This window comes from Apteryx mantelli, chromosome Z (assembly GCF_036417845.1).
Source record: "Apteryx mantelli isolate bAptMan1 chromosome Z, bAptMan1.hap1, whole genome shotgun sequence".
Taxonomy (NCBI): Eukaryota; Metazoa; Chordata; class Aves; order Apterygiformes; family Apterygidae; genus Apteryx; species Apteryx mantelli.
In genome coordinates this window covers 38,709,057-38,736,079 of record NC_090020.1, presented here as the reverse complement: position 1 = coordinate 38,736,079, position 27,023 = coordinate 38,709,057, and the positions used below count along the sequence as shown (strand labels likewise).

The window sequence follows — 27,023 nt, the reverse complement described above, 5'->3', positions numbered from 1 at the left end:
GGCCAAAGGACTGGAAAGGAGAGACCCTGGAAAATACAGCAGGAGTAATTAACCTTGGGAGCAAAGCACCCAGAATTGCAGTGAACTTGCCATACCCTGAGATTTTCAGGTCAAAATGGAAGCCTTTCTAGTAGATACGGTTTATTCAGACAAAAAATATGCTTTAATCAAAAAGCAGTTATTGGGTTCATTCAAGAGTAACTGGGTGAAATGGAATGGCCTGTGACATATGTGAGGTCAAACTAGATAATTTAATAGTCTCTTATGACCTTAAACAACTTCCTTGCTCAGGGAGCTACTATTTGAAAGTGTGCAAGCACATCGTACCAATGCTTTTGTAACCCTCTACTGGGTAGCACAGTGCTTATAAGAGCATTCCTCTGTCAGGGGAAAAATTGGCCACAAAGCGATTTTTTTAAAGGGTTCGAAGCTGTTACCTACTCATTTTACTTTGGTTTTAAAATTGCTGGTTTTGATCTTATTTTTCTCAGGTGCTTTTGGACTTGATAGGGGATATTTGGGAAAATCCCTGAAAGGTGAGTGTATTTTCTGATGTGTTTAAATGAAATGATATAGATATTTAATTTCATCTTCTAAATTGTCTTTGATTTCTGAGTGAAGAGAATATAAAATAATTTTGGACTAAATTATACCTAGTCACTGAATCAATGCATTAAGGGTTATTTGGGGGTGATTGTTTTGGGGAGAGGGTGTTTTTGTTGCTTTTTTCCTTAGAAAAAAAAAGCCTTTTTAAGCCCCTCATTCTCCATACATGAACCATTTGTGTACTACCTGAATCACAAAATGGTTCTATTCTGACCAGCAGAAGGGAGACAGCCCTTGACTTCAACCCAGTCAGCCAGGTAGGGATTCAAGCTGCCTCTGATGAAAGGCTTCAGGGGAGAGCCAATTCCTCTTGCAACTGGCATGGTTTATGTAGGGCTGGGCCCCCACAAGCCTGCAGTGCTTCATGGAGCTCACTGTGGGCTTTTGGAAAGTATATCAAAGTATGAATGTATAGAGAAGAGTGAAAAGTTCGGGAAATTCAGGGAAGCAATGATATTTTGATCTTTCTAGTTATATGATTTTCTCATGAGACTTTATACTGGACTGTACTGGTGTGTGTCCCTATTTTTGTTACATGATTCAGGTATGCCAAGGTGGCTAGAATGTCTAGATATCCAAACAGTGAAGAAAGTGTAGCTAAATCTAAAAGAATAATGAGTTAAATATGTAGCAGCTGCTACCTGACATTCCCTGGTTTTGGAGGATTAGGGGAAGCCTAATTTCAAATACCTTAAAGGTGTCACAAAGTTATAAGCAAACATTTACTGAACAGTTCCTCCAAGTCAGTCTCGAGCTGGATATTCAGAAACAGGAACCAGCTGAGAAAGTCGCAGCTTTAAAACTGAAATAACATGGAATACTGCAAAATAACACAGAATAAAAGTAACACAGGATACTATAAAATCTCTTCCCAGCATGAGAAAATACCTCTCAAAACACAGTTATCTGTCTTTCAGTCAAATCCCCAAATGACAAGCCATCTGACATTTCCTTCTCAACTCTCTTATGCTTAACCTTATGGAAACTTAAGAGAAAGTGGTTACTGGTTAATGTGTTTTCATGGCTGCATACTCAAACTGGGGGTCATTCCTAGAAGTCACCTTACCAGCCTAGCCGTTACTATTGGGAGCAGACTGTTAGATCAGTAATTTTAATAGTGTCCTGAGTTTAGCACTTGCAAAGGCAAAAAGTATTCTGAAGTGCCTATTAAAACCTGATTCTGCAAATTACCTGTATTTAATGGGAATTGAAGGTGCTCAAGCTTTGCAACAAGAATTTGCATATGGCAAGATCAGGCCCATAAGAGCAGAGAAGTAGAGGTGCCTTTGTTAATTGCTGTGTAAGACAATTTTTGAATTGTGACTAGTTTCCATTTAAATACTCATTTATGAGTGACTTTGTAGAACTCAAAATTACAGAATTTGTATAACAGCAGAGTTTTTCAGAAATGAAAATGAATTTTGCTCTGTTTAGTAGCACGTCCATATTTACATGGCACATTTGAAAGAGCAGTGTGTTTTTCTTCTTTCAGATCTAGTGAAGAACTCAGAATACAATTTAAGTAATTGCTCATTGAGTAGTTCTGAAAACCCATATGCTACTATAAAAGACCCACCAGCTCTTGTACCAAAAAATTCAGAATGTGGCTATGTTGAAATGAAGTCACCAGCACGCAGGGATTCCCCATACGCTGAAATTGCCAACTCTGCTTCAGCCAGTAAGAATGTTTATGAAGTTGGTAAGTACAAATTGCATTCGTAGATTGTGAAGTTTAAGGACAAAGAGTACAATACTTTTCTTCTGAATCAGTTTAGTCAAAACACATGGAAAATCACTAAAAAAATGTTGATGCTTTCAGATTCTCTCTCTTGCTCAAAAGCTATAACAAACTCATTCTTTTGAGATAAAGTGGTATAATTCCCAAGAAGATAGTTTGAAATACCTTCAGTTCTGTTCTACAACCAAAAGGCAGCTCTAAATGTCCCTGGTTTGAAAGCCTTTCTTTAAACAACAGCAGAAAATATGCTCAGCATTTAACTGCAGTATAATTCAGCTCTGGATTAGGCTGTGAAATACTGATTACAGTTGAACTAGGTGTACATGAGGGATAGAAAAGCTCTGTTTCCTCTCCTTGATCAGAAAAAACAGCATCTTCACCCACAAAAGTGATATTTTACTGATGTGGGTCCTGTGTAGTTACTGCATTATTGAGAAACCTTTGGGGTTCTTGTGGAATGGTAATTATCTTAATGATCTCTGGACTGAAATAATGTGCACGTCACATGTAGTATAGGATATCATTTTCTATTTCTGTTCCCAATTAGAGATTCCTCTGGAATCCATCAGGATCCCCACTGCGCTGCTAAGGATTTTTCATAAGATCTCGATTAAAAGCCCCAAATTTGGGCCAATGTAGCCAAAATTATGGCTTTTTTAGTTTGTTTGCACACCAAGAACAGATGCTACTCTGCTTGGTTCTGTCATTAAATACACTCATGGCAGAGCCCTGATGCAAGCTCGCAGGTGTTTTTTGGAATAAAGCCAAGACACTTGAACATCAACTTTTGTTTCGTTTCAGGACTCAGCATGACAAAGAATCTTTATATTTAAGCAGCAGGGAGAGAATATTTTTTAACACAAACTGACTGAAAAGCTCTGCTTGCCTTCTGTTTGCCTTTTCTCGCGCTCAGTGTATGCGTTCTCTTTTGTCACAGAACCTACGGTGAGCGTTGTCCAGGGAGCGTTCAGTAACAGTGGACATTTCAGCCAGGATCCTTATGATCTTCCAAAAAACAGCCACATTCCATGTCACTATGACTTGCTACCGGTTCGAGATAGCCCCACGTCCTCTACGAAGGATGTCGGCAGCGAATGACCCCAAAAGCTAATGTGTAGCTCAGTGGGACTCTCGAGGAGAACAGTGGCATGGTTTATGCCCCTTCCTCTCATTTACCATCATATTTGGCTCCTAATCTGTCCAGTAGACAATTGCTGTACATTAACCGGGAATCTCAAGATGAGGTTTGTGTTGTATATACAAGTGACAGACAGACAGAGGCCACATTGGGGAGATCCTGATCAGTTTTTTTTCATGGCAGTTAATTTTATAGAGACAGGTATGCAACACATTTACACTGTAATATGTCGGCTTAAAAATATTAGTTTGCAGATCAGTTCTGGTAACAGCTCCCACTTCAGCTACTTTAAATATGGACTTCATGTTTGTAGTTTACTTTGTCACATTTTCAGAGTAGAACTCCCAGGACAGTGCAGTTTACCAAATGCCACTTCATACAGGTGATCTGATGCACAGTTATGTAGAAGAAAAACTGTGTTGCCAAACTTAACCTTCCATTCTGATCTTTAGTCAAGACATTAAGCAACAAGATCTGATAGGGTATAGCAAAGCTCAGTACTGCAGTTGCTTGGGAAATCCATCATCAGATTTTTGTCTGTTACTGGTTGTGGGAATACCTTGCTTGAATAGTTTTGAAGATGATAAAAGCATTACATACATCAATATTATATGATGCCTCAAGATCACTGGGTACTCCAGGCCCAGCACCAGTCCTCAGCAAATCATTTGCTTCATTTCAACTCCATATGTTGCAGTTCTGACCACTACTTCTGCCATACACAACTAATAATCCATAACATATCAGTAACTACTTCATAAAATTTGTAAAATAAATCAGTTTATTTTTGTCAGCATGGACTGAGTGTGAAAGGACAAAGATGATGAATGCTGTAAATCTTAAGTGCAAGGAAAGGTTTAAATTTTATAAACAGGTAGTAATATGGACTGTAACATAGGATAAAAATAGTAAAATGTTCTGATTTTTTTTCTTAGAAACAACTAAGCAATCTCTGTGCATATTTGCTAAAAAGGCACCTTTTCTTTTTTTATAGTTGATGTAGGGAAAAATATGCTTAAGCTGGTCTTTTGCATTGCATTCTTCATTAACTTGTATCTCCATTTTAAACTGTGCATCTATGTTTCTAGTGATCTAGCTTATAATTGCAAAAATATTCTACTGTGTGTCCTTTTCTTTTCTTTTTTTTTTCTTTTCTTTTCTTTTCTTTTCTTTTCTTTTTTCTTTTCTTTTTTTCTTTTCTTTTCTTTTCTTTTCTTTTCTTTTCTTTTCTTTTCTTTTCTTTTCTTTTCTTTTCTTTTCTTTTCTTTTCTTTTCTTTTTTCTTTTCTTTTTTGCATTTTTGCCAACTGGCCTTTATTTTGTCTGGTTAAGGAGCCCTCTGAGGGGGGAGGGAGAGGATTAAAGTAAGGATTAATGTAATACTAATGTCTGTCAGAGGTGGTTAGCAAATACATAATAGCTTAAATTAATGAATTAACTGGAAAAAAAATAAAACGGCAAGGTATTTTTGTTGAGGATAATAACAAGAAAGCAAAAGAAAAGGAAAGAGCAGTCTCCATCTTTAAAGTTTAGCTCATTCCGTTGACTATGTGGATGGAGCCCATCCTTCCAAGAGGCTCCTTGCTCTGTCTCCTATATAGTCAGTTGTGACCTGTGCAATTCAGTGGAAATGAAATTTGCCAAGGAATTCACCCTTAATGCAAAATTGTGCCCCAAAAATAGCAGCCCCCAAATACAATGGTTTATTTAAACTGGCCATTCTCTTTCAGTGGGAAGTTACCTTTAGAAACCTAAAAATGATAGTCTAAGCTGTGGCAGTATTGGCTCCAACTGCTGATAACGACAGTGATGCTATCTGCTAGTGTGTTTGTAGCACAACCTCAGCAGTCTTTTCCACCTTGCCCAGGCGGTAACTCTGCCGCTTGTCACGAGTAGGTTCTCCCAAGGCTTGGTGCATCCCTGACCGATGGGGAAAAGATATGGGAAATTGCATTGTATGGCATATAATGGGAAGCATAAAGTCCTATTGTCCTCCCTTCCTTCTGCACTGGGGTTGTGTTTTGGCACATCAGAACTGTGATATGATGTAAAGGGCAGATGATACGTCAACGTTTTGGTGCATGTGCTCTGCAGCTCAGCACAAGGAGTGCCACAACAGTTCTTTTATCTGAAAGTCTGGATTGCAATACAGTCTGAGACAAAGAATTATCATTATTATTGTGATGGCGTTGATATATTCCTAGGAAAATCTGAACCAGTTGCCTTTGGAATACTAACTGCATCACAGAGGATCAACTGTAAGAAAAACTAAAAAAACCTTCTCGTTTGAAAAAGAATCACAGGGCTGAAATGGAAATACAATGTACTTTGCATTTATTTGTTATCATTAAAGTGGTGAGAAATGAGAGCACTGCATCTAAAGACATTGCTGTGGGTGTGCTCAAGGCTGAGAACATATATGGCTATTTGAACCGCCCCTTGACATTCTTTGTTCCTGATGGACATAAGCAGCAGCTGCTTTGCAATTCCTTGGGCAATCCTCGCACATCCTTGGATAGATGTTTGACCAGCTTTGGACTTTGCAATTACAGAAATTACCTACAAGATCTCAAAAGCCAACCACCATTTAATCCCTCCTTAAGACAAAGTATTGACTGGGTTTGTGTGCACATAGGTACATGTAGTGCTACTGATATACACGTGTTTGTACTGTGTGAGACGGACTTTAAAATAAAACCTTTCTTCTCTGATGCCGTGAAAAGAAAATGCTGTACTTAGCAATTGTGTGCTCACAAAAATTTATTTTCTTGCTTTATGTATAATTTGGAGACCACTAGGTCAAGTATTCTTCATAATATAGACAGTTCTTTTTGATATACATCAGTGAAGAGCTGAATAAAAGATTTTTAACTTATTTGAAAATTTCCAGTAGGTCACGTCTTCAAGTGATATATTCAGCCAAATACTCATGAGAACAGATAAGTTTGTGATAATTTTGCCTATTGCATATGTTCTAAATAAACACACAACCAAAGTCAGCCTTCTGTACATGGGTACAACTCCTGCTCTGTAGTTACTGTAAGTAATGTCTGCATATATCAGCGCTGTATTTGCAATGCATCTAGGTCAAGTAAAAGATTTGTGAATTTACTTCATGGATGATCATTGATAGATGCTCAGAGAAAACTGATTGCCTTCAGGGGTAATATAGTCTTGCTAAATGATATCTATGTATCATTTGAGAGAGAAAAAGCACATTGGACTTGAGTTAGCCATCCTCCTATATCCTATGTGGGTGACAGGGAGGCTTCTTTTGGAGTAAATTTTGCTTTTAACTCGTCAGAGACTCAACTCAAACCTCATGACATAGCCCTTTTTGTAGATCCTAGTATGCTCTTCAAAGAACTTAAACACTTCTCAACATGCATACTATGTTCTGGTGCAAATTTAATAAATAAGCTGATGTAATAATTTAGTAATCATCATCTACATAAAGAATTGGCTTCACCACAGCTGTGAATAAAGGAGACTCCTTATGTCTCTATATGTTCACTTTACAATACTGAGAAATACAGCATTTAAAACTGAGTTAGCTATCCCCTAGTAATAAAGTGCAAAGTCTGCACAAAGTCAATAGCTGATTTTAAAGTATGTAGAGAGGATAAACTTTGAACTTTTAAATAATATAGGCATAATAATTCTGGTCACTTAGAAGCATAATGAACCTCATGGCTCTTTATCAAAGATTTTTTTTTAATCATAACACACTGTTACACATAAACTTTGTCATCATCTTGATGTACCCAGAGAACCTATTAATCTTAATTGTAGATGTGCATGCAGATTACAGGGGAAAGCAGATTTCATTGTACTCGTACTTTCTGCTGAGACAATCTGCAAAGTCAAGTTAATATTGAAGTTAGAATAAAAAATCAAAAGTGGGGAATGTGTTATTTAAAATGTATTGGATTTTCCAAATACTGTGACTAAAATTGGATTTTTGATTAGGTATGTTTCCAAATAACAATCCCTACACTGCAGCTGTAAAATCCAGACTGAAGAATACAGAGCTAATTTTGACAAAAATGCTTTATATTAAAGATTGTATATATAGTAGTTTAAATGACTGAAAATGAATGGGTGCGTGTTTATTAATTACTGTACAAAAAATCTTGCCATGTTTGGTACACTTATACTAGTGCTAGAGCACTGGAGCTAACTCTTCTACTTTCATTTTTTTAGCCCACAAGACTTCACTTTGATATGATTGAATTGTAATATATTTTTTAAAGAAAACCTACCAAGATGTCTGGCTTTTTTTTTTCTTAGCTGTAACAAAAAAGTGTTTTGTTGTTAAAATATTTTTATTTTCCAAAGATGACTGATGTTCATCATTTTGCCCTTCACTATCTTTTATTTCACTTCACATACTTGTAGGTTAATAAACTTTCTAATGAAAGATGGAAAAATGCTTTGAATTTTGCTTTGTTTTCCATTCTCCCAGGATGCATATTGAAGTAGCACTGGAAATATAAATGTTTTCTTTGCACATACACTGGACCAGTAAGTAATGTATGTTACTTTCCTTCTTCTAAAAAGTAAGAACTTTGAGATGCTCTGTGGAAAATCAAAGCTGATTTTGGATTTGAAACTGCTGAGCTTTTGACTACTGTCAGATCCAGCAGGATTTAATTCCATAGTCTGAGCGATTCCTTCAAGGAAATAGGGAAAAGGAATTTTTGAGAGTTCAGGGCTTTACTCGTGAGAAAGATGGGGAGCCAAGTTGTCAAAAGCATGGCATTTCTCCTTTTTTGGCAGGATAACAGCAGCCTTGGACTGACCATTAAAAAGCTAGTAAAAAAAAAAGTACAAACATGGGGGAAAAAAGCAGATAATATATTGTCATTTCTGTTTTGTAAACTTGATGGAGTTAAGACAGATCTAAAACATTGGCTATAGATAGATGGCGTGGGAAACAGTTCTTTGCTATTGCAGTTTGCTCAGGGATGAGGGAGCTGGCATAAAGTACTAATGGAAAAGTCTGTTACATCCCACAAAGGATTCTTCAGGACTTAATTAATTACATTATCCCCTTAAGAACAGAAGTAGTAGCCTAGTTATCACGACATCTAATCTAAGGATCATGTCCTAGAGGTGTGAGTAATCATGGGGGTTTTAAAGTCTACCTATGAAGGGAAAGGAAATGGATGCTCTAGTCCCACTGAGAGCTTTGAACAAACTTTCAATGAGATAGCCATTTTTTAATACTAAAAGCATTTTCTATCTATAAAGAGCAACAGAAAATGAAATACCTTAAACATACTTCCACGTATTTTCTAAAAATGACAGGATCCTGTAGCATTTGAGTGATTTAAATTACCTCCTTAGCATCTTAATTTTGTTATCAGCATTTCCACTGCAAATCAGCCAAAACAGAGCTGACCTCGACAGCATTTCAAGGTTAATTTTTCACACCGATTAACTGTACTCAAACAACTGTCCTATTTAGGACAGCCGCTGGCTCTTCCCTTCTCATCAACAATAATTATCAGAGACATGAAAGGAAAATTCTACTTCAGTTCATGTTCCTCTTCCCCTAAATCCCTACTATGGCAATAATAATGGTGTGTAGGATTTTGTTCCACATAAACTTCATTTTTAAATGAAAACCAGGAAAAATACACTTTGAAAACTGCAGCAGCACAAAGAAACGGACTGGATACAAACTTTTTCTAGCAGTGTGTTTATTTTATTGCAATGGAGCTAGTGACTGATATATGCTCTATGAGACATGAACATCAAGAGCAATCCTTCGAATTTTCACTGTCACAAGTCTGCAAAACCATCAGCATTAATGGATGGCAATGCAGAAGGTATGCTGCTCTCTTTGAAGAATACAAGCAATTTCTGTGCACTAGTAAGGTTAAAGCCTACTTCTTTCACAGGATTACTTGGCATGGACCAATACATAGCTTGCACCCTGTCAAGACTTCTTTCATTATTCATTTCATTGTTTTCCAAGTTTAAAGTCAAGAGCTGAATTTGGATCCTAAGGACTGTGATGTCTTTGCTGGCATAACAAGAAATGAAAAGAAAATGAAATCTTATTTTTCCTATGTAAAATGTTAGTGTAGGGAGATACATGACTGAGTTTAAAAACATACCCACCTTATGAAGTTACTGTGCTGATTGAGCTATGATGGTTATTTCAAAATAAGTGTACAAATCATAACTACAGGTAGTTTGCATATGACTATTAGAAAATAGTAGAATAAATGGTGAATTTGTCACTAACTTCAGAAAATTTGAAAAATATTGTTTATACAGCCACATTAATAGCTTATAAAATGTGTCCTGAGTACTGAAGACACATTTTATAAGCTATTAAAGTACTCATTAGTCTACTCAGTAATTACTCAGTATTTAGGATTCAGGGTGCAATTTCAGGGTGTCATGAAATGGTTTCTCTTTACTATTTTGTATCATGCAACTGAATGCATAAAAGATATATTTTATCATTATTTGAAGTGATCTGTACTGACTGCACTCAGATACCGTATAACACTATATGGTCGATCAAAGTTTCCTGGGACAATAATTCCTGCACCTTTGATAGTTAGGGAAATTAGTATGTAAACTAAAGGTCATATCTTTCTGAAGCAGGCTCTAGTTGAATAGCTCTGGGAAACTTCTTTCCTCTTTCTGTACAAAGCACTTTGTATGTTTAAGCTCCCTACCTTTAGCTCTTCCAGTTGTCCTTCATGGTTGCTGAAATTGCTTATTTATGTTGAGATTCATTCTTGTGCTAGATTTGAGAGAAGTGAACGTCAAATAATAGATTATGACTGAATCTGTGGCTGAGTTGTACTGATCCCAGTATAAATTAATCTGTGAGCAAACTATCCAGGGATGATACACCAACTAAAAGCTAGCCAAGCACAAAACCCATGATTGATACCTCTTCCACATATGAATTATCCCAGAGTTAACTCTGGCACTGGAGTAATGGAGAGAAGAGAGAGAGACTGGTCTGTGCCTAATATGTTCTTCTACTTACACTTGGAAAACAAAATAAAGAAGTTGAAAATGAATAGCAAAAACTACCTGGAAAGTAAAGTATTACCAACTGTGATCTAGAAAAGTACTTTCTTATTTTCTTCAAAATAAAAAGATAGCCATAACTCCTATAGCACAACTTATTATTTGATCTCCCATGAGTGAGCCTGATTAAGTAAGGGAAGCTTATGCTTGAATATGTTATTTGATAATGTATAGGGAAAAAGTCACTGAATATTCTTAAGTAATACTTGATGAAATTTCATTGAGTTATTGATATCATGTAATCCATGAGTCAGAATGTGAGTAATTCACATTAAAGGCAGGTCACAAAAACTTCAAGGCTAGAGTATATTTTCATATTTTAATTTTATCTCATGAAAGTACTTCTCCATTTCACATTAATTCTCAGCAGAACTATAAAACGCTTCCTATTTCATGTAGCAAATGACTCAATATAAATGTGAGCAGCCTTCTAAATGCCCACCGAACGGTTTGCCACCTTGCATTCCAAACTTCAGCTAAGACCTAGGTTAAAAATTGTAATTTTCTACTTGCTTTTTTATAGCTATTCTGTATGAAGACTCTGCTACCACCTCTCTTACCTCATCCAAAGATGATACTGATCTTGCAGAAGTTGTACACAAAACTGAATGTAAAGTGATTCATGAAAAGTGAGAAAATGGTATTTTTATCTGTTCTTCAGCATGGGCTGATTTCTGCAAGAAACTCTTGTTGTATTAGCAGGTGTTAGAAGACACCAGCAGGTATGTCTTTGATCAATGGCTATCACAGGCTTGGAAACTGATGGCTATATACTACTGATACTTCCCTTGGCCTGAAATAAAAGTAGCAGTCAAATTCTACTTTGTTTAGGGCGAAGGCTAAAAATAGAGGTAGCTGCCCACGGTACTGGACTGGGTGAGACTAAAAAAGGATTTCCTTGGCCGGCAAGCGCAGACTGACTTGGCGACTCACTGGGCAGTAGTAGCTCCTCAGGGCCAACGCAGGCATGTGCTCCAGTGCATGCGGAGCTGCTACACCTGCCAAGGTTGTTATCGCCTTCCCACCCCCAGCGTGACTGCCCTGGGCCGACTGCACGTGCAGGCTTATGTTGGAGTGGGGGGAACGGGCCCAGAGTAACGATGAGTCTCAATATGAGTATGGTCGTTCTCCCTTTATTAGAGCTTACACAAAGTATATATATCGACAAGCAATACGCATGCGCTAGCAATAGTTACATGATTGGTTACAGTTTCTGTCCACGCGCATAAAGTGGATATATGATTGGTGCAAGGTTGCTGTCCACGCTCTGTCGACATTTATGGAACCTAGTTCCGTCCAGACTTGTTTACCAGTTTTGTGAATACCTTCTTTTGTAGTGCTCAAGGCCGCTATACGGCTCGCTCGCCTTGGCCTACATTCCTTCCCTTACCCTGAGAATGGGATTGCTCATCCCAATCAGATCATGCCCTCTCTCGCTTAACCATTCCTCCACAGGCTTAAGAGCAGGATTTGGTGGCATCTTCATGCCTCTGTGTGCCAGAAACAGGCTGGTCTAGAACTGTAGGAAAAAGTGAGCCATGTCTGAGTGAGTGATGTTTGGCCATGTGAGGAACCATAGCAGGAGCTTCTCTGGGTAAGGTGAAGGTGGAAAGGAGGCTTAGATCTGAAAGCAATTAAACAAGCTCCAGGTATTTGATCCCACTATATTTAAAGAAATGCATCAAAACTTTCCTGTTTTGTAGTCTCAATCCTCAATTATTCCCCCAAAGGGAAACCTCTTAGCAAGTCTATGAATATTTGCTAACCATTCAAGCTAAAAGACAAAATTATTTTCAGTTCTCATGGCATCCTTGGACTGTTCAATTAGCTAATTAATCCAACAAAAAACTAATTGGACCAAAAATTAAGTATTCCTCTGTCAGCTATAAATTGAAGTAGTTCAGCAAAAACCCTGGAAATGTCTGCATTGGCAAGTAGCATAGTGCAATCACAGCAGGTCTGTAGAGTGGAACAGTTGATGCTTAGGGCCTAACACCCATAGTATATGCACTTATTTAGAATATATTTAGAATATATGACAGCGCTCTAAAAATGGATTCAAGCTAAAGAAGACTCCTAATGATTCATGACTCATCACAGTTCCCCAACATCTAAAAACAACTGTTTTACTTCATCCTCAGTTTCTCTCCAGTCACTAAGGACTCCAGTCACATTCCCTTATTTTTTATTGCTTTCTTATCTGCAGAAGCACAAGCTTGATGTTTTAATCCCTTTAATTATTAAGAGCAAAGCCAAGCTTAAAGAAAAGGCAATGAATTTAGCGCCTAGAAGCCAATTAAATATGTATATATGTGTCATATATAGATATATGTGTATATACATGTGTACACATACATATATGTGCGTGTATATATACACACACACATATAAATACATATATATATAATGGGTTCCTGTAAATACTTCCAAATGATATATTTACAGATGAAGTTGAAATAAATGGCTTTTCTATAATCTTATTCCAAAGTCAGTCTAGATAATACGTCATAGAGCACTATATCATCTCTCAATGGTTTACAAATATAAATAACTACCAAGTGAATGAAAATGAAATGCAAATGAATCTGAAAATAAAGTTGTGTTCCTGCAAGAGGACCTGTAATATATTCTAAATAAAAGCAGAGAAGAACTCAAGAACTAGAGAAGAATGTATGGCCTTCTTCCATGGCTATATTAACCATGCAGTCCAACCCTTGGACAGGAGTGAAGTGGAATAGCAAAAAAATAATGTTCTCTCTAAAATTAGAAATTCTAAATCATTACTTGTTTTGTGTCATTTTGTGAACACAACAGTATTCTTTTCCCATTTCAAGCTATATTTCATCTAGTACTACGCAATCTGCTCATGCCATATTTTACTGTAGCATATGACTTTATTTTATAACAATTTGCCCAGAGATTCTATTAGAGGTTTTTAAGGTAAATTTTTTTCTCTGCATTTGCCCACATTATTGACCCAACTTTCCTTGAGATATTTTTGCAGCTCCATGTGGTCAGCAAGATAGTTTATGTTTCAACAAATCTCACTGCCTTGTACTATTCCATATATTTTGATGTTATGAACTTAAAAAATATGTTCTGGATTTCTTTAAGAGTGCCTCATTAAAATAAAACACAAAAGCCAAAGAAACTAAAGATTTCTACAACAAGCAACTGGAAAGACACTGTAAATGAAACATCTATGATTACAAGTCTCCACTACCATAAATGCTCTAAGAATAGTATAATATGTATCTTAAGTGATGACCCAGTTCTGTCAGGCCATTCTTGGTTAATCCTTCATGATATAACCTCCTCCAGAAGACTGTTAACCAAACTTTAGGGAACCATGCACTAATTAATTCAGTGGGACAGTTTTCAATGTTTCTGCTAAGAATGAAAATACAAATAGACAGAGACTGTTAAAGAAGCAGTTGGGGCTTCTTCCCCTGAACTGCAATAGCAGAACCACTAATGTAAACAGTGCCAGAAAGAGAAGGAAAAAAACATAAGCTGCCTCTACAGAGCAGAGCAGCAAACAAACATATTGGAAAAGATTGTGTTTTTAAAGCTTTCAGTGTGTTTAAAAATGTGCTAAATTAATGGCTTTAAAATATCCTCTTGAATACTTACTTGATTATGCTTCAAGCTTCCCGTGACCAGAGGAGCAAGGAGAGCCAAAGACTAAGTGAAGCCCATGAGGAGTATCACTGTCCCAGGCCAGTTAAGAGTGTTCAGTTCAACTGCTGCAATGAAGGAAATAATGTCAAACCTCTAACGGCTCTAGTCTGCAATTACAGTCTATCGCATAAAATCAAGACAGATGACACAATCATCAGTGAAGTACTCTTCTAGCTCCCCTCAGCTACTTGCTTTGGGAGGATAAGAGAATACCTCAGCCTGTGCCAGCTGTGCTGGGGGGGGTGCATTGCTGAAGGCGTCACAGCCGCTGTCCTTCTGACCACTCCAGTTACATCTTATCCGCTCACTGGGAGGAGAGAGGGAAGCCCTGGCATCGAGATGCAAGAGACCACGCAGGATGGAGGGTATTGTTGCTTAGGTCGTTCCTGCAGCTGTGTATCTGCATTTATGGTCAACACCTTAAACAAACATACAGTGCACTTTAGACAGAGCGGCAGTTATTTTTTATATTTTTTTCATTCCCACAAAATATCTGGACCATCACAAAACCATTGTCATCAGAGTATTGAAAAGCCTGCTTGCATTAGAGCAAATCAAAGAAAAAAATGTGTTATTGAAAAGGGGTGGGGGAAAGATGTTTCCTGAACCATTTAATTGATAGTTGCTTTAAGGCAGGGTTTTTAAGTACTTTATAGAGGTAATTATAACCATTTTTTTGTGTGTTCACTATACCATTTCATAATGGGAATGACAAGACTTATGAAGATAAGTTCCAAAGTATGGAAGCAGTTTTGAAAAAAACTAGACTAAGCAAATATAAGATTTACATTCCTAAATGCTGGAAATCGTTTCAAGGACATGCTGTTAATTAAGCTGGTAACCAAAGAGTTGGTACAAAGACAGATTTAGGGCGATAAAATAAAACATTAGGAATGGTTTCTGAAGAATGTAGTGTGCAAAGTCTTGATTTACAAAATTATTTTATTCAGTCATCTCATCAGTGTCATGACAAATTGTGGGAAGTTCCTGGTGAGTTTATACTTAACCTTTGAATAATCACAAAGCATGCTGAAAAATGATAGGCATGTCTTCCCTTTAGGCTAAATGAGGGACTAATTAAATGGTCTTTTATTTAGCAATTAGCTAAAATACTGGCAAGTTGCAGCCAAAGACAAGGGCAAATTCAACTCAGTGGCTCTTGACTGACTGGCCTTCTGCCAAGGGGGAGTGGGGGCAAGGAAGACAACAGAAAAAGCAGCTCGGACACATGAGATAGTAACAAAAGCACTGATAGTATGTCCTCAGTGAGAGAGCAAGTTCTCAGGGGCTAGTGCAAAGTGGAAGGGCAAGCTTTGCATTGAGAGGCAGAGAACTGTCTCTTGAAACTCTGTGCATGATACAGGATTTTCCATATCACATTTGTAAGGAAGACTGTATTTTTGCATCCTCTTTTCCACTTGACAGACACAATTTGATTCAGACAAAAAAGGGGAAATATTCAAGGAGTAAGTAAAATTTAGTTCCACTGATGCACTTTGCTAGTTTTTTATTACTGAACTAAGATGGAACAAGTAATGGTGATTCTTACAGAAATAAAAAGTATGTTAAGATTTTCATTTGGTTCAATGGCTCCAGATTCCTCAGTCTTTTTCTGAAGAATTTCCCTATTGCACTGGCAATTTTTTTTTCTGATTAAAACCAATGTTTTTTACAAACTTCTAGCATACCATGCTGTAAGTTAAACTTTATACCAAATTATTAGGTCCCCCTATTATGTTATTGTATAATAATCTAACAATAGATATTGTTCTCCAGCATTTCAGAACTCAACATGGAAGATCAACATTAATTATGACCCACTGCTGAAGGTTACACAGACGTGTGGCTGAAACATGTCCAAGCTGTGATACTGATGAGACACAGTAAAGAGGCTCTTCAGATACAATTTTAGTATCTCATTATTCACATATTAAAATCAGATCATGCAACCATTCATGGTTATGTTTTTCCACTATAGTAACTAAAACTTAATTTCTCATAATTAGAACCCTAGGAAAATATAAGGTGTCTGCTGGTTTGTTGTAACAGCTGTAAAATTCAACTGCATCATCTAATTTTGTGCAACTAGAAGTCAGAAAAAGAAGGCAATGGGGCTATTTAAACGCATGAAGTTGATGGCATTACCTAGGTATGAGCCTAAGGCAAGACCAAAATGAAAAACTTTTCGTGCTTGCATTAACTAATGCTTGTTTTGGCACAACGACTCAAACTGCCACTTGAAAACAGAAAGGAGTTTGCTCCTCAGACGCTTAACCAGGATGTTTTTCCCTTGCAAGCTCCTCTCTACGTTCCCTACGAGGAGCTTTGCAGGGATTTCTTCCCCATCCATGCCCGCACTTTTTCCAGGTGCTCTGACAGCTCCCCATCGGGACTCGGCCTCGCTCACGCTGAGGTACCAGACCCACAGCCCAGCACCGGAGCCATCCTCAGCCGGCAGGGCCTCTCCTCGGTGCCCAGCCCCAATTCCCCTTCAGCTACGACACTCGGGCCCCACCTCTTGGTAGCTCCGTGCTCGTAAATCCGCCCCGATTCGGGACGAGGATGAGACTGAGCTCCCTTGCGGCGCGCACGGCCAGCACGCGCCGGGCGGAGACCGCTGGGTCGCCCTCCCCCCCCACGCGGCGTCCGTTGAGCGGCCCCGCCTTCCCCCGCGCGCGCTGGGCGGAGTTCGTTAGGCCGCTCCGCCCCGCCCGCGCGCACCGCGGCCCCTCCCCGGGGACCGCCCGCGAACGTGGCAAAGGGGCGTCCGGCTCCCCGCCGCCGCCATCTTGGAGGCAGGGAGCGAGCAGCGCCGGGGACACGCCGGCCGCGACGCGGCGCCTCCCACCACCACCTCCCGCGGGCTGAAGGACCCGCAGCCCGGGGCGCCCAGGTGCGTGGCGGCAGCGCGGCGGGACGGGCAGCGGCGGGGAGGAGCGGGGCCAGCCGCGTCGCTAGGAACGCCGGGCGGCGGCAGACGTGGCAGTGCAGGGCGGTGGCGGCGGCGGCGCGGGGCGCGTGCGCAGCGCCGCTACGGCTGCTGGGGGCTGTAGTCCGCGGCGGAGCTGGTCGGTGCCTTATTCATTGCCGGCGGCGCCCGGGCTGCGGCTCCATCGCGACGCGAGGCGAACGCGGCCGCCCGGGCCGTTGGGGCGGGAGACGCTGCGGTGCAGCGCGGGGGCTCTGCGAGGCCGCGGCGGAGGCAGGCAGGCAGGGGGCGGCCGGCGCGCGGCGGCTTCTGTGCCGCGCGCGGGGTGCTGGTGCGGCTGTTGCTTAGCCGTTGGGGCCGGAGCGGTGGGGGGCAGCGGGGGTCCGCGCTGGCCCGACTCTGCGTGTGTCGGTGTGAGTGTGAGTGCCTGCGAGTATCGGTGCGAGTGTAGAGGCCCCGGGCCGGGCCCTGGGAGCCGCGCCGGGAGCCCCGCGGGGCGCTGTGCCCCTCGGGCAACGCACCTCGGGGGCGCCCTGTCGGCACCTCACCTGCCCCGGGCCTGGAGGGGAGGCTGGGGCCTGCCCCGGGCACTCTGGTTTATTCCTGTTGTTATGATACACTACTTTTTTTTTTTTTTTTTTTTTCTTGAAGGGAAGCAGCAGCCCCTGTCCTGGCTGAAAGAGCACACTTAGGGGCTTGTCGTAAGGCTGGGGGCTGGGGGTTGTGATTGCAGGTCTGCCCCCTTGCAGTGGGGCACATCTCCTTGCTGCCTTAGTGCGTGGTGGCATTGCAAACACCCGTATCTGCACTCTTCAGAACTTCCCGTTGGCTGGTCGTGGCATCCTGCTAGGTCGCATATCTTGCTCTGCTCCTGTGAGTCACCTTGTGAACTATGTGACTTCCTCCAGGCGCTGGGTGGAGAGCTTGGATGCCTGGCCCTAGGGCTGCACTCTTGCCTCTCAGCTAAGGATAGAAGTGCTGATCCTGCTAAACCCGTGTGGTTTCAGCTTGTGTTAGTGTGACTGACAGTGGAAATTCTTGCCTTCGAGGATTTGTTGGTATCTGATGGAAGTGCTGCTTCAGCAGGTTTATTATGGACTCTGGAGGCATCATTGAAGTGATTTGCCCTTGATTTATCTATTCAAAATTTTCATTGTCACATGAAAAAAGGTGGGTTTGGTGGGGGGGGAGAAAACCTGAAAGTGCTGAAGCTGTTACATCACATGATGTGGTATAGCTATTGCTTCAAATTGGTAGGATGTACGTGGTTTTGTTTAGCTGCTTCTTTGATACTATAACGTAGAGTCATATGTGATGTCATTGTATACTAAATCAGCAGTTCTTTAACTGTGGTTATCAGCTGTCTGGAACAAAGTGGTCTGTGGAGCCAAATCATCTTTGTGATACTGCCCAGTAAAAGTTTGATAATAAATGTGCATGTGATCTGGAACAAGTCCTGAACTTTGGATGTGGTACCTGGGAAAAAATCTTGGAAATAAAATAATTCTCAGATTAGAAAGCTTTTAGAAATGTAAAAATGACTAATTTGTGTATCCCTTAAAATTGAACTTCTAGTTTTTATGCTATCTATAAAATATGATATCTCTGATAGTTTTTGAGAAAGGGACAAGCCATTCTGGTATGCCGGTATTTCAGACTTTCCTGGTGCTGTCATGGGTCTGAGGCCTACTAGATACTGTTTGGTAAACAGATACCTTTTAAAAAAAAAAAAAAAAGTGTTGTGGTTGTCTTGACTAACATCATCTATGCTATGAAAATAGAACTTGTATAGGAAGATTTTGCTCCAACTTTATTCTGCTTCTCTTTAAGGCTTTGGGCTTTAGGACAAGTCACCAGGTGGTGAAACCAGTGATCTCTGTATGTCCTTTGGCTTCAGTGAGGCTTCGTATATTCCCTGGGATGTGCCTGCATTTAACGGGAAGCAGAAGAAAGTTTTATCCCCTGCTTTGTTCTCTCCCATTTTAAAACAAAACAAACCAAAGTGAGGATTTTTCAGATGAAACTTTAATATACTAGCGGTTTGGCTCTTTGTGTGTGTAGGCACGTGCATGTTGCCATTTTGATTGGCAGTCAGTTTCACACCATCTTTAATAGCTGCTGTCTTCTTTTGTCTGTTTTCTTTCTTGCTCTCTTCCAGGTTACTGTGTTTTAAGTCTCTTTTATTGGCATCTTACGCCTTCTTGGGCTTTTTTCCTCCCCCTCCCCCCCCCCCCCAACCTCTCTCCTGTTCTCTGGAAGTATGTGACTCTGGATCTCTGAGTTATTGTGACCTAGGACAAAACATTTTATTTGAAGTGGCTGCTGCTTTGGGAATGGCTCCTAACAGTTGATTTGTTCTAATAAATAAATACATGATTGCTGCTTGGTCTGGCAAGCCGTCAACTTGTGTTTAGCCATTACCAGAGTGTATAAGCAGTACTGTTTTGCACTTCTGTTTAATTTAGTTATGCTTGTTATGATGAAAGATGAGAAGTTTAACAGCATTTTAATTTAGTCTTCTGTGTTTTTTCTGTCCTGTCTGTTTCTATCTCTTTCTATTTGGAGAATAATTTTGCCTCTTAGGGCTCTTAAGTTTATTGTGAGTTTTTTTAGTAGCAGGAACATCTATTGAAATACAAAAAGGGGTTAATTAAAGATGACTATTGAAAATGTGGCCTCACTGTAAACTGTGAGGTATGACTGATTTGTAGACAGTGCACTTTTTATCCTTGTGAAATCTGCTAATCTTCATTTGTAAGTAATCTTATTGTTAGCTGTCAACTTCTATAGTTTAGAGTAATAACCTGAAGAATGCTTTTGAAGTATGGTTATGTCACTGAGATTACTGCAAAATGTTAGAGCAAATTTAATCACTTCGTATTAAACTGAAGTCAAAAGATGACTGATTGCCAGTTCAGCTGTTTAGTCTCTAAATCAAATTATTTCTTTTCTGCTTTTAATGCAATCTCTATTAAACTTTTCCAGTCTGAACTTTAGCCTGTTTTTCTCCTTGAGCATATGCAGGTTCTACTTTTGGAAAGTAGAGTTATGACTGAAATTTGGCTGGTGAGAATCATTAAAACATAGTTATCAGTGCAACCTTGTGCATAGGGCATATTAGTATAATGGGAGGGTTAAACGTTGTCCCTAGTGCATCCTCATTAGTTCTGACACAGATTTTTTGCCAACTAATTGATGGAAGCCTAGCAAAATTCATGCTTCTGCTTCTTAAAGGGATTATTTTAAGGGTCAATAATTATTTGGAATGTGCTTTTTCTGTGTTTTTTCTATTAATCTGTTTACCATATCCCTTCTTTTTTACTTCCGTATAAGCGTAAGACAAGATTTGCTTCTAATTAAATGTGAGATTTATCAAACTCATGAGGTGAACTTCTGATCACATATCAGTAGATGGCAGTGCTGCTCTAATTTCACCTAATTGTACATGCTTCAATTTGCTCCTCTCAGATTTTCAATCCTTTGTCTTTTGGATTTAGTAAGTTGAGGTTTTCTAGTTGGCGACAAGGGACTATGGGTTTTTTAGCTTTTTGTGTGTAAGTCAGTTTTATACCTGTATCTATTACATCAAGTGGCAATGTTTGTTTGAAAATCATTGGTGACGAAAAAGCAGCATTAGATGAGAAAGGAGGAAAGAACTAAGAATTTGGCAAGTTGCACATTAACTAGGAAATTCAGTGTTTTTTGAGTAAACAAGTAGACTGCAGATTTGTAGCGTGGCTGGCTATAATGAACAATGTTTTGCAGTAAGTTAGAAACAATAAAAACCTTATTTTGTATAAAAGCAGAAACTCTTATTGTGCCTTTCTGTAAAGATTTAAGGAATCACAGTATTTAAAGGATTCACATCCTTAAGAAGTGAAGCTTAATTTTCAGAGGTTAGCGGCTGCTAGTTATGCATTTGTGGCTTGGGATGTAAGAATGATACACTTTTTAAGATGAAATCATTAAAAAGACAGGCCAGCTCCAGACCCAGCACTCAGTAAGGATTTGGAGGCTGATTTTAACTAGGAAACTTCTTCCCTGCAACTCCCCTAAGGACCCTCATTGGAAACTTTGTTGTGGACTGAATGCTTTAAGTCTGTGGTTTGCTAGTTCTCTTCCTGGTCCTCTCCCACCCTTATGCTTCCCAATATCTCACATATAACTGGATTTGGGTAGCCCAGTTAGACTTAAGTGCTAACCCATATGTCCTGCAGGACTGGTTTTAATGGTATATGATGCTGAATTCTTTTGACATGGTGAGGCTATTGGCTTTCAGTTACATTAATTGTACTCTTTGCTTTCCTTTACTTTCATGTGTTCTCCTCTCCTATGTCTTATCTTTCTCCTTCACCTTATTTTTTTAGAATTGTTTGTCTATTTGTGGGGAACATGCAGACTACAAAAGTCTTATGTTGAGAATTCTGTGTTTAGAAACCTGTTATTTCCGTGGGCTCAGTGTTAGTTCCTGCCAGCTCATAATTTTACAATGCATTTGGTTGGTGTCTGAAGTTTCTCAAAGATCTTGTTTTTTCTGTATCCATAACTTGCTGTGTTTTTTTTTTATATCTCAAAACTGCTTAGAGGTGCAAAAGAGTATCTCGCAGCAGGGGGGAATCAAGCAATAGGAGCTGACAGAAAATGCAAGGGGGTTGGTGAGCTGAACAGAGAGTTTAGGCTTCAGGGACCTCTAATTGGAGTGGAGGGATGGAAAGGGAAATGAATGAAGGAAAAAGGTTGAGAGAGGGAGGAAAATACTACAGGCTAGTGTGGTTGTATGTTAGTTATTTGAGAGAGCAAAGGAATTTGTCAGCCCTTCCACCTGAAGGGTAGGGAAAGGTCTTTTCTTCTCCAGCTAGTGGGGGAAAAAACAAATGTTGTATTGGACAGCACATGAAAGAGGAAACGGTGTATTAGGGTTAAAGGATAAAATGTAAGACAGTAGGGAGACAACATACCCTTCTGACTGGGCACCATTCTGAATGTACCCAGCCTACTGGGCGACACTGCCCAGTGCCACGTACCCAGAGCTGCCAAGTCCAAGAGAACAGAGCTAGACCCTGCAGTTGCTGGGATTCCCCTCTCAAGCTTCCATATCCTGGCCAGGCTGTGCTTAGAGATGGTTGGCTTTCGCACAAAGGCTTACAAATGAGAGGAGAAAATAGGAAACTACTTTTTTTTTTTTTTTTAATTTGACCTCTTAAGTCAGTTCTGTGACTTTTTTATCATTATATTTTAGAAACTGACTCATAATTTTGCAAATTTGGGTGGGTAGTGCTGTATCTATTTAATACTCACTTCACTTTTCTTCTGTAAAAGGCAAAAGAGAAAAGGAACTGCAGATTCTAGCTACATTTCTACTTGCTCCTACTTTTCCAGATGTCAGGTTGGGGGGGTAAGAGGGGGAGGGATGCTTGGGGCCTGGGCTGGTCACAACTTGAACCTCTAATTGCTCTAGGAAGCTTTGAAAAAGATTCCCTATGGAATTTTTGAAAAGCAGCTCCATGGAGCCTTTTTGGTCATTCCACATGGACACGGTATTTATTTTAAGAAGAAAGCACCTATCAACAGCTTTTAATCATGGCATTAGCTGAAATCAAGCAACAGATTACAGAGCCTTGATAAAATAAAACGTTCCTAGGAGTTTTTGGTCGGTGAGGACTTCAGTTGCACAATGGAAAATTCTTTCTTGCTTTGCAGTGTATAATTGGAAGAAAAATGGCTTTAGAAATGCTTTTTATGGGGGAATGTAAACTCATGTAATTTGATTAAAAAGACAATCTTATCATTACAAATTCTTCCGCTTAGTAAAGTTTAACGGAAGACCAAGTGCAGTTCTTTTCTAGGGGATAAGAAGACAGATGTACAAATCCTGAAAGGACAGTCCATTCCCCACAAGGCAATTACTGACCCTTCCTTCCATCCTGTTTGAAGAGAAGCTTTTAAATGGAATTTAAGAGGTTCTCACAACCTAAAATCTATCTGTCATAGAGCTTGCATGAAAGGTACTGCACGTAAACTGTACCTACTTGCTTTGTGGGGCTGGGCTCAAACATTTAGTTTTGACTCACTTATGCAAAGTATACTTGTCAGAGGGATTAGAATTTGCTTCTATGTGGTTTTGATGCTTTCACTTGTTGTTGAGAAGTTTTGTAAGCCTGAGACTAATAGTGATATCCTACTGTTTGCCTTTTTCAACGTGGTAACAACAGTATGAACTTTTTTTCAGCTTAAACTTAAGCTGCATGTACATTTAGAACAACAACAGCAGAAAAAAACCCTTGGCCATGAGGATTTTTTTTCCTTAGAGAGAGAGAGGAAAAAAACTGTAATTTTTAAGTGGTTGTTTTTTTATATACACATGGGTATTTTTACTCAGAACATTATCTGAGCCTTTTCCTCTTTAAATTGTTAAAGGAATAAGCTGGCAGTCCTCAGGAGCTGCTGACGTAATGGATATTGTGGAAGATGTTTATTGAGCCTCTCTATTTTTCATACATATAATTACTTTATATAGGATTTTTATTTCATTAGAATTCCCTTAAGAATTGTTACCTTAGGGCAGGATCTAAATCACTGCTGTCCAGTTTACAAGATTTGGGAGGAGGCAAGATTTTTTTGTTTGCTGCCTCTGCACTGAAGAACAAAAATTTCCAGGTGTTAATGAAAGGAAGTCTTCATTTTTTCCTCTTTTTTTTTTTCTACCCACACCTTTATATATATATTTTTTTAAATAAGCATATAGCCTTACTTTTTTAGAAGCAGTGGATTTTTAAGGTTTTCTCTAAGATGTTAAGATACTGCCACCATTATGTAGCCTGCAAAATAAGACCTGAATTTTTCATTTGTTTTAATTTCTTATACTGTCACCAGACTAGTAGGGTATTTGGGTTTCATAGGAATTGTCTCTATGGAAGACTTGAACAAGTTTAACTCATTCAGTGTGATATTCTTAAGCCTTCATGATAAATCAATTTCAGTGCAATTTTGTTCATGTTTAAAATACATTTCAGCTGGTTTCATTGTGGCATTTCTGGGGATCAGTATAGCTGACCCCAAAGTACTGCTTCTTTAAGGTAGGCAAGGTCATGATTAAAGGTTAGGTCAGAGTCAGGACTCCTGGACTGGTTCCCAGCTGTGCTGCTGAGGCTATTGGTGATGTTTAGTGAGGTGCTTGGGCCCGGAGGGGTGATATCCAGGAGCATCTGGTGAAATTGCAAAGCCTTGGAAGGCTGTGGCTCCCTGGATAGTAGAGCTGGTCTTGTGGTTCTCTGCTGCCAGAAGGGGGAGGCTTTGGTCCTCTCTTTTGTCACAGCTTGCATCCTTTCATGCCCTGGCTCTGAAAATATCACATCACTGTTCAGATTGCTGCAGTTCACTAATGCAACAAAATACTACCCGGTTATTAGATTTTCCTTAAAATGGGATTGGATTTTGTGGTGTGTAATTACTTCTCTAGTGTTGCTTATCTAAATACTACCAGAAGATATTAGTAACAGTAACCGAGCATGTGCAGTAGGATTTTTTAGAAAGAGGCTTGGAATTTGAAATATTATCACAGTGCTAAAAATGAAGGGAAGGTACAGGGGAACTGAGACATATTGTGCTGGAGGCCAATTTTTTTTTTTCCCCCCCAGGGTTGGTATTTGAATCACCAGTCCTGTTCAGGAATACAGATCACTGTGCTCTGTGACCTTCATGTTTTAATTAAAAATCTTTTGTCTTTTTTCTTAAGATAGGCTTTTTTTTTTCCTTGCAGGTTTTTGTAGCTGAAGGAAAATGATGGAAGAGAGTGGAATAGAGACAACTCCACCTGGCACGCCCCCACCAAGCACAGGAGGGGCTGCTGCTGCCGCCTCTGCTGCACCTGTCTCACTAGGTACAGAAACTTCCACATCAACTTGGTTGCATTTGTTCGTGTGCGTTGAAGCACAGCTATTCATCCAAAAAATGTTGCAATCAGTATAATTGCAGTGCTGCTCTCTAGACTAATTTGAAAATTTTAAATTGTTTCTTAATTGTGGAAGCGTGCTTTTTTTATCTGACTTCCTGAATACTTTAAAGCATTTATTTCTTAAAACTTTATAGTGAATCTATGTGGATGCATTTGTGCTTTTTAAGGATGGGGGGCCAGAGAAGTAATCCCTCCCATTACAGTGCACACTTCGATGGTGAGCACCGATGAAGAATAAAAAAAATGAAAACAAATTACACTGTTGTAGGGAATAGCAGTAAACCTGGGTAATCACTTGTTTTCGAATATTGTGGGTGGAGATCAAAGCTATGCGGCCACTTGGCCTGATTTTTCAAGAATATAGACAGCAGACTCTGAATACCGAATATTTCATTTTCTGACACATCTGGTATTATGTTACCTCCAGTTACACTAGTGCAACTCCACAGATTGATTCTGTAGTTGATGTTTAGACTGTGACCTGTGACATGTTTGAGCCTATGCAACAGATTACTGTAATCAAAAATAGTCATTTTTGTTTTTCTGGATTAATTTTCTGGCTAAACTTTGTTTAGTGAGCAAAATTGCCTCATCCAAGGATCAGCTGAGGGCTAGACTGAAACAGAGGAAGGAATGAGAATATGAAACTGGGTACCGGGAGCTAAGAAGTGCTCAGCCTGTCTCACAGAACCACATTGTTGAAGTAACTTCCCCCTTTTCCCCCCCCCAATCCTGCAGATAACATATGAGTATATATCTTTCCAAAAATATAAAAAAAGTTTGTTAATTTTTAGTAAAGTAAGTAGTTTTGATTGTTAATTTGGAGGAGGTAAGCTGGTGTCCTTTTCATGATAATTATTCGTGATGTCAACAATGTGCATGGTACACACGTCCTGCCCAAATGCATTGTCCTTTCACACATCACCCTGGGTGTTTTGCTCAGGATACAGGAGGTGTATTTTTTGCCTTTTTATAGCTCCATTTGAGCTAGCCTGTGATCAGACTTCTGGACACCAAAAAGTAGATTTTTCTCCCACATTCTCCCTACTTCTTCACACTTTCTAGATCTCTGACCTTGGCTATTCCAGTGGGCATTTTACTTTGGTTAAAGCAAACTGATACACCATTTAAAAGAAGGGGGGGGGAAAGGTATTTCTAATGAAATGTGTGTTTTATTCATAGATAGCAAAAGGAAGTTATCTGTGATTTAGATAAGTGACAGATATCTAAATGCCATGCCTTGCTCCTTGCTGTACCCTATATTTCTTTTAGCAATCCTTGAAGATTCACCTGAATCTGGTGAGCAGGATTTTTGCATGTCTCTTGGATTCTGCAGCGAGTTTCTCTGCCTTGGTTTTAGCAGATGTGTTGGAGAAATAGCTGAATAACCTCGGCATATATTTTGTGTGTCTGTGTGAAAACAAACAAACAAAACTTCGAAACTCTTGACTTCCCTTTTAGTCATCATCAGATGGTCAAAGATCCCAACTAAGCGATCCCTTGCCAATTTGGCAGAACCTATTTTTTTGATTTGGCCAGCAATTTGGTCAGTGATAGTTTAATGAAAGTTCAAATTGTAACAGTCCTCCATCGTTCAGTCTCATTAAAGTACTAGACTTTCTTCCTACCTCTTCACTGGTTTTGAGCTCACTTTATGGAGAGAAAAGTGAAATGGTGTCTGAAAAACAGCGTGGAGACTGCAGTTCAGTACAGAAGCAGAATCTGTGATATTAGGAAGAATCATGAGCTCCTTAATGACACTACCTTTTCCCAGTTAAATCTTCTGCTGTCTCCGATATGTGCATTTTCAACTATTTCTGAACTGTAAGATTTTCATTGGAGTCATCTTCTACTGTTTTTATAGTTTCTCTGTGTATTAATATTTTTATGGGATTCATATGAAGAGTAATTACTCT

General features: G+C 39.5%; 2 protein-coding genes across 5 annotated transcripts in view; both read left to right on the top strand.

Moving 5' to 3' along the window:
- The window catches only part of MEGF10 (multiple EGF like domains 10), a 75,474-nt gene extending 70,905 nt beyond the window's left edge, over positions 1-4,569 (top strand). Inside the window, exons 22-24 of the mRNA XM_067316483.1 lie at positions 492-536; positions 2,099-2,305; positions 3,282-4,569. Coding sequence (XP_067172584.1) covers positions 492-536; positions 2,099-2,305; positions 3,282-3,442 — 413 coding nt within the window. The 3' untranslated portion in view covers positions 3,443-4,569. The remainder of the gene's footprint in view (positions 1-491; positions 537-2,098; positions 2,306-3,281) is intronic.
- A 12,429-nt stretch (positions 4,570-16,998) lies between these two features.
- The window catches only part of PRRC1 (proline rich coiled-coil 1), a 31,165-nt gene continuing 21,140 nt past the window's right edge, over positions 16,999-27,023 (top strand). Inside the window, exons 1-2 of one of the 4 annotated variants that reach the window (XM_067316478.1) lie at positions 16,999-17,117; positions 24,913-25,032. In XM_067316478.1, coding sequence (XP_067172579.1) covers positions 24,933-25,032 — 100 coding nt within the window. In that variant the 5' untranslated portion in view covers positions 16,999-17,117; positions 24,913-24,932. Of the gene's footprint in view, positions 17,118-17,278; positions 17,293-17,370; positions 17,392-23,133; positions 23,159-24,912; positions 25,033-27,023 lie in introns of those variants that run through there. The other 3 variants (XM_067316482.1, XM_067316480.1, XM_067316479.1) reach the window with 3 other exon arrangements.